The sequence below is a fragment of the Ctenopharyngodon idella genome, chromosome 17, assembly GCF_019924925.1.
Source record: "Ctenopharyngodon idella isolate HZGC_01 chromosome 17, HZGC01, whole genome shotgun sequence".
Taxonomy (NCBI): domain Eukaryota; kingdom Metazoa; phylum Chordata; class Actinopteri; order Cypriniformes; family Xenocyprididae; genus Ctenopharyngodon; species Ctenopharyngodon idella.
This window is the reverse complement of record NC_067236.1, coordinates 22,546,804-22,563,366: the sequence shown is the minus strand read 5'-3', so window position 1 is coordinate 22,563,366 and position 16,563 is coordinate 22,546,804. Positions and strand designations below refer to the sequence as shown.

At 36.2% G+C, this 16,563-nt stretch overlaps 1 protein-coding gene across 7 annotated transcripts in view; it reads right to left on the bottom strand.

The window, feature by feature from the left end:
• Positions 1-16,563, bottom strand: part of myo6b (myosin VIb) — a 73,148-nt gene that overhangs the window by 30,665 nt on the left and 25,920 nt on the right. For 2 of the 7 annotated variants that reach the window (XM_051867093.1, XM_051867094.1), the window contains exons 13-22: positions 13,627-13,784; positions 11,885-11,976; positions 11,579-11,651; positions 9,062-9,189; positions 7,383-7,478; positions 6,964-7,134; positions 6,025-6,063; positions 4,016-4,093; positions 2,305-2,398; positions 875-1,005 (exon numbers count right to left, since the gene is read on the bottom strand). In XM_051867093.1, the coding sequence (XP_051723053.1) occupies positions 875-1,005; positions 2,305-2,398; positions 4,016-4,093; positions 6,025-6,063; positions 6,964-7,134; positions 7,383-7,478; positions 9,062-9,189; positions 11,579-11,651; positions 11,885-11,976; positions 13,627-13,784 (1,060 nt within the window). Of the gene's footprint in view, positions 1-874; positions 1,006-2,304; positions 2,399-4,015; positions 4,094-5,757; positions 5,838-6,024; positions 6,064-6,524; positions 6,638-6,963; positions 7,135-7,382; positions 7,479-9,061; positions 9,190-11,578; positions 11,652-11,884; positions 11,977-13,626; positions 13,785-16,563 lie in introns of those variants that run through there. The other 5 variants (XM_051867095.1, XM_051867096.1, XR_007925817.1 and 2 more) reach the window with 4 other exon arrangements.

Sequence of the window (16,563 nt, the reverse complement as noted above, 5' to 3'; positions counted from 1 at the left end):
TCAACAAGAATAGCACTATGTCCTCAGGCCAGTACACTATTACGTTTCAGTGTATGTTTTCAATTTTTTTTGCCCCTTGCAAACTTAAACATTTGTTTTCTGTGCTGTTTTGTTTTACATTATTGTGAGGTTGACTTGTGAGTTAGAATCAGTTATGATGATTTGAAAACAATAATCAAATCAGTAATGTTTTGCAACTTATGCCACTTTCCAGCTTAAGTGTTTATGAAGTTTATATCTGTCAAATATTTACAACATAGTGGAGCAAATTTTCCAGCTGTTTCCAAACTGTTTTTGGGTTGTTTATAAGGAAAAAACAACATTTAATGAAAAATATAAATACATTTTTAAGTTTATAAAAATATGCTCCTAATATGTGCTTGAATGAAAATCTGTCCTGGCAGAGACAGCAGAAAAACAGCCCTTTTTGTTGAGCCTTGATTACACTCTAGTTATTGCATTACAAGCATAATGCAATCATCAAAATGAAATAATTTTCAATAATTGCAATCAATCATTAATTGCAGCCTGCTCATATACTTTATTAGCATGGAATCCAATTGTACATTTTATGATAAAGTAAATACGTTAGATTTAACCGTGGGTGTAAGATTAAAATGCAATTTGACTTCCAAATGTATCTGTAACTACTGATGATAAACCACTATCATTTATCATGGAAATCAATGAGGGATTACTCTGTGCATGCTTTGGAAAGTGGAAATGAAAGGTCATATAGTCTTTTCTAAAAATAATCCAGCTAGCCATCATCTATCATACTAATCCTAATTATGTACACAAGAACATTAGATGAATAACAATCAGAATAGAATTAAATGCAATGATAAAGATTAAAAAAACAACAGAGGTTTACTTTGCAAAAGAGTCGAGGATCAAGCCTTGTGAGCTTGTTGGGCATGTACTGCTTGTACATGTTGTAAAGCTCATGAAAAGGAGCTCGGGAAGGGAAGCCACCCTGCATCAGGTCCAGCACTGATACCATGCCTGAAAGGAGAAGAGAAGTACAGATAATGTAGCCACTGAAGCTACAGGATTTGCTGCACTGAAGGCTGGAGCTGAAGCATGAACCAAGTTTAAAGGAAGATTCAACATCTTATTCTTAGTAATGTGCAGTCAGCCTGTTCCTGAACACTATGTGCTTGCCTTTGTCAAAATAAAAAGTTGCAAACATTATTTTATAGAGTTCTGTTGACATAATAATGTTGATTGAACTTAATATCGTCTGTAATTTAAACTCAAATTTCTGTTAACTGGCTTTTTTATTAAAAATTAGGTTGTAGTAACTTAATGAAATTGTCTTGATAACTTTGGAAATTAGGCAGTGGATTTCTAGTTCCCAGCATGATTTGCATAGGACTGGATAAGGTGAATGAATATTGAAAATAAGTGTTAATTTATTTGTTTTTAGTGAAAAGTTTCTGTAATGTTGAAGTTTTTGTGGTTACCATTGTGCTGGTTACCATTGACTCTATAAGCAATGACTGCGCTAATGCCAGTGACAAGTAATATCTTACTTGTTCATTAAATATGTTAAATAAGTTATGTTAGCATGTGCTATGATAGCTGTTGGTTTGAACTGAAATAGATAAGATTAATTGGTTCCAGGGCTACAACTCTGGTAGTTGGAGAGACTTAATTTTTAATACACTTAAAAAGTTGTGTTTATGCTACAAATTAAGTTCCTCTAATTCAATATAGCTTGTTTGTTGAACATCATTTCACTCAAAGTTGTCATAACCCAAAAAAAAAAAAAAAAATGATGCAAACTGCTTTTTGTTGAGCCAACACATTATTTTTTAGAGACACGAGTACTTACATGCTAGAAGGCAAATAGCTGACGAGTTGACGAGTCTACATTTACCTCATGTGTTGCACAACTAGTCAACAAAGGTATCAAACTAACTGGCTTAAAGAAATGTCAGTGCAACTTCTAGGATATACTCTTCTTGTGTCTCTTGCCTGAAAGTTTATTTCTAAAACTTTGCTAACAGCCTATAAAATGTAATAACACAAACCTTCAAAACACTCTTGTGGTAACGCCACCTCCAATAGATAATGAAAAATCAGTGGAGCTGACATTTAATATGGCCGCTCTATAGGCAATATCGGGATTTGTTATAAAAATAAATAAATAAATAAAATAAAAAAAAGAGTGCTTGTAATTTATGATTGCTCTGTATTTGTGATGGGTTTTCTTAAATTGAAATATGTGAAGCATTACCACAAGTGCTGTGAGATGAATTGGAGAGTGAAAAAAATACACCTATGTAATCATATACATACCCGAGCACTGCAGCTGAGACAGAATCTGAGCTCCTTCAAACTGGTGGCTCACCATCTTCAGATTAGGCTTCACACAACGGATGAAACTAGAGCCCTGTACAATGTATACACATGAGATGTTATTACATTTTAACAGAGCACAAACAATATTATATTTGTAGTCAGCATGACAAGACCATTGTCTAAATGGCCATAGGGTCTAGGATATCGCAGAATGGAACACAGAAATAAACTAAAGCGGGGTAAATTTGTATAGGTACACGTTCAAAAGTCTCTAATGCTCACCAAAGGTGCATTTCTTTAAAATCAAAAATACAGTAAACAACTTTAATACTGTGAAACATGTATTAAACATAATACAGTAACAACACATCAATATTGTGTGCATTTAACAAACCAATGAATACAATTATATAAAATCATGTGAAAACTATAAAATATATACAAAAAATATTGCAAATACAACTGAACTTCATACAAGTTGACACGTGTCTTTGATATCAGAACATGAAGACATGAACCTGTCAAAATACAACTGTGGAAACCCAACTAATTATGTAGAAAACGCTCACGCTCCCTCCAGTCTACCGAAGTATGTTGATTTACCCTTATTAGCTGATAATTCTGATTATGTTCAAGATGGACACATTTCTACCACAGCTCTCCTCTGAGAAAACCTAGCAATCAGGTGTTTTCAATCTCATCTTAAATGAGCAGTGTTGGAGGTAACGCATTACAAGTAACATGCATAATGTATTCAGATTACTTTTTGATATAAGGAGTAAAGTAACGCATTACAAGTAACGTGCATTACGTAATCAGATTGCTTTTTGATGTAACGAGTAATGCATTACAAGTAACACACATTACGTAATTAGATTACTTTTCTGATGTAAGGAGTAAAGTAACGCATTAAAAGTAACATGCATTACGTAATCAGATTACTTTTTCAGTGTTACAAGTAATGTACATTACATAATCAGATTACTTTTTTGATGTAAATAGTAAAGTAATCCATTACAAGTAACGTGCATTACGTAATCAGATTACTTTTTTGGTGTAAAGAGTAAAGTAACGCATTACAAGTAACACGCATTACTAAATCAGATTACTTTTTTGATGTAACAAGTAAAGTAATGCATTACAAGTAACATGCATTACGTAATCAGAGTACGTTTTCGGTGTTACGAGTAATGCATTACAAGTAACGTGCATTACATAATCAGATTACTTTTTTGATGTAATGAGGAAAGTAACGCATTACAAGTAACATGCATTATGTAATCGGATTACTTTTTCAGTGTTACGAGTAATGCATTACAAGTAACATGCATTATGTAATCAGATTACTTTTTTGATGTAACAAGTAAAGCAATGGATTACAAGTAACGTACATTACTTGTAATAAATTGTAAAGCACATTACATATGTAATCACATTACTTTTTTGATCTTAAAGCAAATTACATTCTAATAACACAAATACATTTATTTACAGTCAAAAAGTTACTGCAGATGAAGTATTTAAAAAAAACAGTCACAGTGATAGTATGAATTGTAATTGAAATATAGCTAGTAATGCATGATGTCCACTTTAGTTAACAGATGATTAATCAGAATTTCCTCACATTCTAAAAACAATATTAGGAAAATTTAACTGTGATATGACTCATTAGATATTGCTTGATACTGAATTTTTTTTTTTTTTTCACCTGCAAGAATCTTCTAGGATAGAAGGAATGGATGGATATTCCGGAACAACTTGACATTTCTGACTGGCCATCGGCCCTCTTGGTATAGAGGGGAAAAAAAATCAACATACAATGGCTTGCCACTTAGTGTCAATGTATAGGATGATGCACTAGGGTCCACTGTAGAGTAGGGGTGGGGGAAAAATTTGATTCTTAGAAGAATCACGATGGGGACGCAGACGATTCTGAATCGATTCACAAATGTCAAAAAACGATTTTCTAAATGATAAGTGATAACGTAATGTTGACGGAAAGCAAAAGGCGGAACTCTGAAGCGCAGAAGTGCAGCGCCTGGACAGTCTGTGGCGTGCACATAGCAGTGCGTGTCCACTGGTGCGGAGCGAGAACAGTGCGAGCGTTTTCAATTCATTTCTATGGAAGTTGAGCTTGAACCATGAAGTTCATCTTCCATAGGAATGAACTGAAAATGCTCGCTCTGCTCCACTGGCTTTGCACCAGTGGATACGCACCGTAAGAGGCCCATGAAGGCTGTGCGAGAGATCTGACCGGCACTCTGCATTAAAGCTAGCGTATGAAAGCACTTCGGCTTCTATAAAGTTGAAGGGGAAAAGGACCTGGGCTGCATTTCTCAAAAGCATCGTAAGCCTTAGTTGATCGTTGGTGTCAATTGTTCTACGATCAACTTAGGCTTACAATGCTTTTGGGAAACGCAACCCTGGAAAAGCCACACTACATGCAAGTTGTGTTATTGTTATATTATTAATATTCTATAATATTGTTATATTGTCTATTGCACATAACAGGAGGATGTTGGTTAGAAGTCTATTATTTTATGTTAGTGATTCAGAATATGCTGAAGTCTGTACTAATTTGCTGCTACAGGCACACATTTCTTTTTCTGTTGGTTCTTTTTAATGCTGGGACATAGGCTGGCAAATGTAACCTTCCAGTTGACTTGCCAAATCACTTCCATTTGTTTTATTAATAAAAGATATTGGAAGTAATTCATTATGGATCATTTCAAATACTTTGCTTTAAAAGTACTAAGTAGTCACACAGTGAGAAAAAGAAAATCTGTATAGAAAAAAAAAAAAAGATGCACTGATAATCGTTTTATCATCGCAGCCCTCTGAATCATAATCGAATCGTGAGGTGCCTAGAGATTCCCACCCCTACTGTAGAGGTCGATGTACAACTATGCCATCCAAACCCATGCATATGCAAGAAAATGCTTTTTGAATAGATGTCCACTGTAGTGACCTCTATGCGTGAAAATGTTAAAAACAGTTGTGCTGCTTAATGTTTTTGTGGAAACCGTGATATACTTTTTTCAGGATTCTTTGATGATGAAAGATCAAATAAACAGCATTTATTTGAAATGGTGTCGAAATATTTTGTAACATTATGCATGTCTTTACTATTGTTTTAAAACAAATTAATGCACCCTTGCTGAATAAAAGTTATAATAATAAAAAAAACTTACTGACTCCAAACTTTTGAACAGTAGGGTAAATGGGAGACCATAGCAAATATATTTTTTGTGTTTCCACTATTGCATTTCTACAACTTTCCAAAAGAGGAAAAAACAAAAATAGAGATAAGTTGCAGCAATAAAAAGAAATAAAGATGGCAGCTATATCTAAAATTGCATCAGTATTGATTAGTTTTTGTTTGTTATTTAATGCCAAAATAATATAACATTCATTTAACAAAATAAAATATAAAAAGTCGGCTAGATTTACTTTTTTTTGCATCATCACAGACTGTGAAAAAAGTCCATACAGCATATTGTGGCCAACTTAGACAGGAATATACAGTCTTACTGAAACGCAAAGCAAACAACCACATTTTGTTTATTTTACTAGTGCCATAAATCAGCAACTGTCACGTTATATTATTTGCTGTGCCGCTTGGTTTGTGGCATGCATTAGACACACTCAGTAATATCCAAAACAAGTCGCTACCATTTTTATAATTAATAAATGTATAACATTAAACACATTACTCACCGTACTGCGAAGCTTTTCCAGTAAAAGGTTCAGTTGGGTCTATGAAATTTGATCAGAAAAGAAACGTGAGAGTGAGTCCTGTAAAATTTAACACATTCTACACACACAGTTGCAGAGTTGTGCTGTCATGCACATAGTATCACAGATTTTGACACATACAGGAAGTAACAGGCATGCATTTTGCTGGTGATTGGTCCAATTACAAAGATCTTTCTACAAGTTCAATATGTCATGGTGACAAATGACATGGTGATGTGTTTACAGTGAGGGCTCTCTCACAGTATGAATCCCTTGTGTATGATTTCTTCAGCAATGACATGGCAAACAACTACAGCAGAGACTAAAAATGCGGCAGCTGCATTCAAACAAAGATGTGGCAATGGACCAAGTTGGTGAAAGAGGTCAGAGGAGAAGGGTGGGAGAAACTTAAGATCTACATGTGTTTATGAGGTTGTAGGTTACGCTGTGGTGCCGGCACTGAATATTTCAGCCAGGCTTACCCTACAAAAGCTTCAGTTTTTTTTTGTTCACATTTTTCCTTGTTTCTCTCTTTCTACATTTATTTCAGCCCCAGAACTTTTCACAGGGAAAGGTTGAAGAAACAGGATAAGGTCTAAGAAAGGAGGATGGAGAAAGGGCAAAAGTTAGAAGCAAAGGAATTAGATCACCAGGTAAGAGATCAAATGTCTCTCACAAAACCTTTTAAAACCTACAACTACCAAGAAGAACAAAAAGAAAACAGTGAACTATCTAGCCCCATAGAACAAAAACTACAGCGGTCCAAAGACAAAGCCTTGAGCAACTCCTAATCTGAGAAAAGCCTGTAGCCTTGAGGGCTTAAATTTTTTTGTCATATCTTCAGAATTATTAATGCCTTTGACAATGTGTATTTTCTGGCTATCATGAGAATATAAGTTCAAAGCTAAAGGATAGATTCACCTTGAATTTGTTTCCCACACTGATAAAGCTGAGTTTGCCAGCCTTCTGTTTTGAGTCCTTGGAATTGGAGTTGTTCTCAAAGAGATCCCGGACAAACTTGTCCTTCGACTCGCACACCAGGCTCTCCAAAGACATGTGGAGGGCGTCATTATTCTTCTCCACAAACTGGGTCTGCTCACACACGTACACCATACAAGCGCGCACACACACACACACACACACACACACACGCACAAAAATCCACAGGGCATAGAAATAAACACAACCTCATAGAAACCCAACAACTTTACCAAAGGGATTCCCCTAAGTCAGAAATTAATTAACCTATGTTAAAGACTGTCACGTTATAAAACTAAAACAATAAGATGCGTTCTACAAATAAAAGGATTCAGAATGAAATGAGTGAATTGGGACCTTACAGTCTCATAGCACACAGCACCAGCGAAATGTCTTATGATGAAACCTTCATCATCTCTCAAATTCCTGTGGATTGTAAGCTTTGACTTCCTGGGCACCTGAAAAAACAGCAAAATCCATCTTTGCAACTGTATTTTTATGACTTCCTTCATATTTGGGTCTTGACATTGATTGAATATCAGGGTGAATCACATAAAAACTGTTAAAAAAAATGTCCAGGTCATATTTAAATCCCATAAAATCAAAAGAAACAAAACAACAATTAATATTTCACATAAAGAAAATGGAGCCTTATTATGCATTTTGACATTGAGGGCTTGACATTAACTTTTTTGCTCACCAGCCACTTTGGCTTGTGGTTTTCCAAAGTTACTAGCCACCCATGGGAAAAAACTGCCACATAGATATTTTTAATATTATCACATAATTTGGCAGCAGGTACATTAGGCTGCTGTCACTTCAAGACCTGACACATGGATCCATTATACTGTTACACATGCGTTAAAACATAACTGACTGTGTTACTCGCCAAAGACCGGCAATAATTAACATTATTTTGTGTGTATTTGACTGTTTAAGCACTATAAGCAGCGAAAAACAACTCAATTTAGTACTGAGAGGAGGCTTAATGCTCACGCACAAAATCTGCGATACATGCAATCCCAACACCGAAATTCAAGCCCTGTAACACCAACCATATTCATCTGGAGCAAATAAAACGAATGAGTGAGGGGAGGCGGGTTTGTGTGTCAACTCGCCATTGGAGAGCGAGAAAGCGCAGCTGGTATTGTGTCTATTCTGCGGAAAATGAGTTTTGACAGCGTTTCAGATATTTCAGTATCGATATGTATCGAAAAATCAATATTTTTGACAACATTGCTCTTAGTTTATTATTTCAGATGCCTTTTTAAAAGATTACAATTGAAAAATGTATATTGAGGCTATATATAAATTAAAATTTAACCTGCCAATGTGTCTAGTAGGAGTGACTGCGTTACAAATGTTATATGTGAATAAAAGCCTAAATTAAATTTGTTCATCATATAAAGAGATCGAGTCTCTTCAGAAAATTTGGACTAAACCACTCAATTCATATGGATTATTTTTACGAACTTTTTATGAACTTTTTGAAGCATCAAAGTGTCAGTTGTGTAGCTGTCTATGGAGGGACAGAAAGCTCTCAGATTTCATCAAAAAGATCTTCATTTGTGTTTCAAAGATGAACAAAAGTCTTACAGGTGTGGACCGATATGAGGGTATTTAATTAATTTAAATAATAATTAATGACAGAATTTTCATTTTTGGGTGAACTAACCCTTTAATCTCAAAATTCTTCAGATGGAATTGATTTCAAATATTGATTTCAAGATTAATAAGTGAATCACTATTAAATGTGCTGAGATGAGATTCAGTGACATCTATGGTCAAAAGGAAAATTAAAGGAAAATTACTCCATCTTCCACTAAATATATTCGGCTACTATTTAACAATCCTTTAAGATAACTTCAGGATGACACTGAAGGCCCAATCAAAATGCAAAAAGTGAAATTTGATTTAGTGTCTAGAACCAAGTATTATTTTTTTTAGCAACTGAGGAGCTAAAAAAGTACTCTGCAGGTTTGCCAGCTTTTCTTTGCTAAATATATAATTGGCTGCTGGAAAAAACCAAACCATAGCTTACAGTGAGACGGAAGTGATCTTTGTGCTTGCTGTGAACTGTCTCTGCAAAATGCTGATCACTGGGCTGGGGAAGACGGTTCTCCTCATCCAGAATATCCAAGATACCCACCAGCTTTGCCTCAACCAGATCTGCAAAGCAAAGTCACAGTGAGAAGTTCGGGACTGATGACAGAAACTTTCCATGCGAACGAATATGAGGTGAATAGTAAATTAATATATTCAATCCCCCTGCAGAAGGTATTATCCAAAGTGAAGCAGAACTCAGCAAGTTTAATGGACGAATGCAAAGTCGGTGGGCACACACGGACCTTTTTGATAATCAGTGCGAAGGCACCCGTTGTATGCATAATTCATCTGAGACGTGCACATGTGAGAGAGGTGCGGACGCAAGCGCAGTCATGTATTTGCATGAGCAGACACCCGAGTATAAATGTGAGGTGATTGATGAGGAGACATGCAGGGAAAGGACCTGTGCGTCCATTTGGAAGTCACAAGGACATGTGTTGCATCACTATCAGGAGAATACGAAAAGCAGAGCTGGCAAACAGAAAAGCAAGATTTTCCCCTCGGAACAGAAGTGACATCTGTGATGCAGGTGCTGCGTTCCTACTTTTTGCACCACAGACACCGCATCAGAAGCAAGATGTTATGTTAAGCCACCTGCATACTGTGCAAACTCAAACAAGCTGTTGAGTTTTGACAGCTTGGGCAAAACACAGGTGGTTTCTTTTGCAATGCAGAGGAGGAAGATCTTCGATAAGTCGTTAGGGGTTAAAGGGTCATGAAACCCCAAAACAAATTTTTTATTATGCCCCTTTTACAAGATGTAATATAAGTCTCTGGTGTCCCCAGAATGTGTGTGAAGTTTCAGCTCAAAATACCCCACAGATCATTTATTATAGCTTGTCAAATTTGCCCCTATTTGGGTGCGAGTGGGTGCATGTCCCTTTAAATGCAAATGAGCTGCTGCTCCCAGCCCCCTTTCCAGAAGAAGGCGGAGCTTTAACAGCTCGTGCTTCGGTTGCTCAACAACAACAAAGCTGGAGAATCTCACGCAGCCAAAATGAGGATTGTCAGTAACGGTGTTCAGCCTTACATTGTTCAAACCGGAGTCGACACTGATGGAGAGACTCAGGAAGAAGTTACAACTTTTAGAATGAAACTGGACGTTTCTGAATGGTTAGTGAATAAATTTATGTAGTTGCTTTGGAGTTTATTCAACTCATTGACTAGCATGTGCCGTCATGTTAATCTTTTGTGCAAATCCAGCGTTGAATTGACCCTCATTTGTGAAGCAGTACGGTGTAAAATGACGGTGACAACAACTCTTCCTCTTCTCTAAAGCAGCTCAACATGGTCTCACCCCCTTTGTTGCGTGTTCCCAGGAGCAGGGTTTATGTAAATTTTGATGTTTGTAATGTCACCAACCCGGGAAGAAGCTCGTCGTAGTCCCTGCCAGCGGTTTGTCCTTAAAAAGTGATTTTTGTAAAAGAAAATATCACCCTTTGCATTGAACTTTGAGCTTCCTAACTTTGCAGATGTTGTTTATGCTCAAACAGCAACATTACACACTAACTAAAGTTAAAAAAGTGAAATCATAATCAAGAACCCCTTTAAATGTTCTTCCGCATTTCTCCCTCGTTGTTGGGAGTTTGTTGTCATATATGGATGGGTTATATTTTTTAAAATGCATCAAGGTGCCCTCAACCCCTGTGGGGAGTTTTTCCTCTGTGGTCCTATTTTAATATTCATGTGTCTGTATAATGAGTGTTTTGCCAGTCTGTGTTTTATTGGTTGTTGTCTCCCCTTTCCCCACCCTCTACTCTCCCACTTTTCCACTGCTTTACACGCCCATTTCTTGAGACTTTTTTTCAACTCAGAGGTGTGAACGACCAGGCTAAAACAGGGGGGGGGGGTTCATGACACTTTAAAATACAGGTAGACTAAAATGATAAAAAGGCATTGGTTCTGATAGCTCCAGACAGCACACTTCGGTCTAGTGATGGTATTTGCTTTCATTGAAACCGGTGAAGATTTCACAGTGTGTCCTGAGATTGAACTGACTTTCTGTTTCTGACTGGGTGATTCGGGTCAGACTGCACTGCTCGAGTGACCACTTTTAGAGCCGGCAACAAAAAACTAAAACAGTGTGACCTCTTCATCTTATCTCCTAAACCCTCCCCAGAGGGTTCAAGAGTGAGAGAGGTCCCTCTCAGGATTCATTCCTGTGTTATCTCAGGCACCCAGCATGCATTTCTGCTGGAATATTCATCTTCGGCATGTTTTGTCCAGAGAGTAACAGACATGGCAATGTATACAAATAACTATGTTGTCATTTGGAACAGTTTGTTGATATCTGAAGGCAAGAAATTACATTTGCGCTGTAACACATTTTGGATTTAGAGACCGTAGCATTTCCACATGTGGAGGACTCCATTATATTTAAGGTCCGTAGTGTATCCAGTAATGACTGGAATGGAGGAAGGTCATTAATATTCACTGCCAAAGGGACACTGACCTATGCAGTCCTGATTATCAACATAATGAACTTCATTCACTCCCAGGCCTTCTTTCTGATACAGCTCTTGCTCCTGGGGAGAGAAAAAAAAAAAAAAAAACTAAACATGGTTTTTGCTGAAAGTGGCAAAATGCTTAACTTAATCTGCTGGAACAAGAGAATCTCAAAAGAAGTTAAATCAGAAGAGTTGTGTGCTTACAATGAAAGAAGAATACAGATAAAATAGCTTCATGTGTCAGTTTTAAGGAGGGCATAGTTATGAGTCACTGATCGATACTAAAAATCCCAATAACATTCATGACTCACCTCTTTCAGTATGCGTTCATTAAAAAACTGCTGCAGCTTTTCATTACAATAGTTGATGCAGAACTGCTCAAAGCTGTTGTGCTCGAAATACTCTGAATAGGAATATAAAAAAAAAATCATTTTATGATTCATGCGCTAGGTATGTCTCTAAAGGCATTTAACAGTTACACTATTACAGAGACACTGTTAGTGAGAACCAATTATCATTAATCCTACTGCATATTCTCAACCTTATTTCAGGTTACCGTTAGCTAATCTCTTTTGACAGACAGCATCTGTTATCATGAGAAATAATTCTAGTTTGTAGAAAAAAAGACTTAAAATGCACTTAAAATGGAGATATGATGTCTATTGTATTGTATGCTTACCCAGTGTTGCGTAAGTTACTCTAAAAATGTAATTAATTGCTAGCTATTAATTACATCTTAAATAGTGTAATTAGATTACTGAACTAATTACTCTCTCTGATTAGTATTGCAATATTAATTTATTTCTAAATCCCATATCAACCTTGACCAGTTGAACATTATAAAGATAGATGAAACTGCTCTTTTAATTCATTCAAATAAATAATATAAAATTGCATAAATTATTCTTGAACTGATCAAAGTATTTACAGAGAGGTTACATTAAAAACATACATTTAAAGATTAAAAGTTACATTTTTATGTTATGTTAAATACACTATTGTTTTATATAGATTTGTTCTATAGTCAAAACGGTATTTAATGCAATTACATCAGCAGTAACTGTAATTAAATTACTGAAAAAATAAGAGTAATCCCTTACTTTTTCAAAGGAAAAGTACTTAAATTACAGTAATTAATTACTTAGTAATGCATTATTGTTCTCGCAAGTGAAGCAGGTTCAGTTGAGCTTCTGTTTATGTTTGCTGATCAATGTTTATATGTGAATAAAAGTCTAAATTAAATCTGTTCATCATATAAAGCGATCGAGTCTCTTCAAAAATTTGGACTAAGCTGCATAATTCATATGGATTCGTTTTACGATCTCTTTATGAACTTTTTGAAGGGTCAAAGTGGTAGTTTCGTAGCTGTCAATGGAGGGACAGAAAGCTCTCAGATTTTATTTAAAATATCTTAATTTGTGTTCCAAAGATGAACGAAAGTCTTACGGGTTAGGAACGACATGAAAGTGAGTAATTAATGACAGAATTTTCATTTTTGGGTGAACTAATCCTATAAAAAGCGCATTTCTGTCTTTGACATCTCTCTTTTTTATAATTTTTGACCTTTTTTTTTTTTTTTTCTTAAATTATATTTAACCAAGAATATTTCTTTAAGTGCTTCAAGCTAGTCAAAATAGCTCAGAAAGAACTCTGTCGCTACATACATTAAGGTCCAAAAGTCTGAGACAACACTGAAAATCTGTGAATCACAATCTTAATCCTAAAAAAGGTTTTAGGATTAAAAATAAATAAACAAAATGACACTAATACTCATTAAAACATAAAATGAACAAGAAATATTCTGCACTACTTCTATGTTCCCAATCAAAATCAAAAAATGGTGGTCATAATGAAATATAATAGATATTTCATAATAGAAGTAGATGATGTTTCGCAAGCGGTCTCAAATGTTTGGAGCTCACTGTATTGAAGACAAAGTGGTCTCATTTCTCAGATGCATCTGGTTGACATGTTTGAAAATTTAAGAGCCACTGAGAACAGGTAAATGAGGAGATTCAGTGACCCGTCCACTGCGGCTATCTCACAAGCTCACCAAAGCCAGCGATGTCCAGCACGCCGATGAAGTTGGAGGACGTATCAAAGGGAAAGCACTGGTTGACCCGTTTGACCACATGATCAAAGAGCCGGCTGTAAACGGCTTTGGCGAGAGCATCGCGGGCATTGTTGGCCTGTTCCACCTTCAGAGGCACCCTGGAGAGGAGCAAAGTGGGACAGGAGGAGTCAAAATCTGGGCCAGGGCTTCTGCTAATGCCGCCTCATCAATACATGTCCATTCTGTTTTACTCCATCCAACTTTGCACTCTTAAGACAGTTGCTGTTTTAGCACTCCAAGCAAAGTATGTGAAAAACACTTTGGGGGAAAGCAGAACACCAACTAGAAATAATTTTGAGTCAAAATTTAATTTATTTGCCTCTCAATTGCATTATGATTGCAGACGCTCAAGGCTTCTGAAAAATCTCCTCTGACTTTATTTTGACCCAACAATAATGTGTTTCTACAGTTATACAGAGGACAAACGAATATGATTAAGGTCTTTACAGGCTAAAATTTATGTGTTAGTGAAATTGTTTGGTAACGATATACAAGAGGAAATTGGTTTTTTTTGGGGAGGCTGTTCCCTTGCTTGTATTTATTGGGACAAAGGTAAATTGGGACAATTTTTTGATTTACTGAGTGCTAAAGGCGTGATTTCTTCTTTCCAAAAATGACAATTACACGAATTCCTAAGACTATGCAAGAAAATAGGGCTGGGTATTGACACAAAATTCGATTCGATTTCGATTCACAAGCTTGCAATTCGATTAGGGTCCAATTCGATTCGATATTGATTATTTTGGATATTTATCAGGAACAGTACATGGCAAATTTTCTCAAGGAAAAAAAATAAAATAAATCTCTCAACTAATGCAGTAAACTATACATGGGAGTCAGTTGGTACTACATTACCTAATATTGAAGGTTAAAATGAGCTGATTTGTATACAAACACTTAAATTACACTCAAGGAAGTGTTTATAATAATAAATTTAAAATACTAACTTTACAATTACATAATTATATTTCTACAATGCATTTTTTTTTTTTTTTTTTTAAATATAAACATTTAAATGGTGGCTGTCATAAAAACGTAACCGATTTACTCAAACATGCATTAAATATTGAAGAACATTACAAATTACAATCAATATGTGATACGGTGCATATATTTAGCAAAATACTCCTCTCTAGAGTTAATTTTTCTAGCTGACTAACGAGTTATGGTCACTGAATATAGTTTTTCTGAGGTAAATGTGACGTTACGTGACATTGTGTACAAGCTGTTTTATTGACGTCTTTCCGAGGTTGAAACACTGATTGAGTGATTACATGAGACAGGATACGGATTTCGGTAAGTTGTACTGTATCTTTTAACATATCTTCGGGTGTTCATTCATGTTTATTTCGCGCTGTAACCGGTATTAAACCGGAAGATATGATTAGCTCACGTGCGCTCACACTGCCACCTGTATTGAACCTGAGGCGCTACTGTCACGCCACATTAAACAGCGCCAAAATGGTTTATTTTTTGAATTTCGTAATAAAATGGACAGATTTGAAAACTGAGACTTGGTTTCATATCAAAAGTAACAAAGCACATTTATTGGATGGGAGGTGCGCTACAATGCTCCGTTCATTTATCAACTGAAAACAGACTAGACTAATCGATTCATGGGATTTAAGAATCGATATCGGTTCGTAAAAATGAGAATTGATTAAAATCAAGAAAGCAATATTTTTACCCAGCCCTAGTTTATAAAACTTTTTTTTTTTTTTTTTTTTTAGTTTTTATACTTTTAACCCAAAACCTTTTTTTTTTCCAAAATACTTCTTTTCTTCATTTTCTTGAAGTGTATAAAAACCGACTTCATTGTCCTCTTGGAGATTAATTACACAATTAAACTGAAAAAAAAAAAAAAAAAAAAAAAAAATTAAACTTATTTGTCAGTGGAAACTTTGATAAATGTATATACGCAAAACAAACAGCACTTGAAATCCCGGTGTAGCTTAAAGGGCTCGAAATGCAGCAGCCCAGCGATATTACATGAAAACACAATAAATCTCTATAACACACGCCTGTTAAAGCAAAACAGCTCATAATCACAAGGCACAGTGCTATCCTCGGGAGGCATACGGATACCGGCGACCATCTGAAACTTCAGAACTGGGTGATAAAACCTTCTTGCTCTCTTGAAGACGCTGTCCCGCTGTGGGAATACCTGCTGTGTGACTCTTATTGCCTGCACAGTTAATAAAAGCTGGTCTTGACTCACAATAATCTCTACGATCTCGAGTCTGCGAGATTGCTTTTCATTAACTCGCTTTTATGCCATTAGTGTATTCCCTCTGTAGCGTGTGAGTCAAGAGGCTTCCTTCACAATGTCACCTGCTCTGTTGCGTTTAACAGGATTTTTAAAAAAAACACAATGCGGCTCTGAAATGAAGCTCTGTCAGGCACAAGCTGCTGCCCTCTTCGGTGTCTATCGGTGTGAATTGCAAGGGTCACCGTAGCCTTGTTTGAATATAGTCTCCATACTTTTCCATAAAACGCATATTGCATATGTACGTGGTTGTGCATCTGTTCGCAGTCAAATGAGGAGGGCAGTGAAACCTCCTGCGACTTTGATTCTCATCATACCTAAAAGACCCCAGGCCACTCCCTCAGACAAACATCCATTATTCATGCAGTGCAAACACTCCCAGTCCAGCATCTGTGCTTGGTTAAATATTAATCCACCTAGCGCTGCCCTATCATTCAGACGCCACAGAATATAAAACCCCACCTGGGCGACGGAGAACGGAGAATACGATTCAATCGAGGCAATCGAGTTTTTCCAATTCCTCTCCCCTTTGACAATTGGTGTGTGCAGTAATTGGACTGTGGGTTTTACATGGTGAAAGCTGAGAAGAACTGGGCTTTTGTTTCACAAAC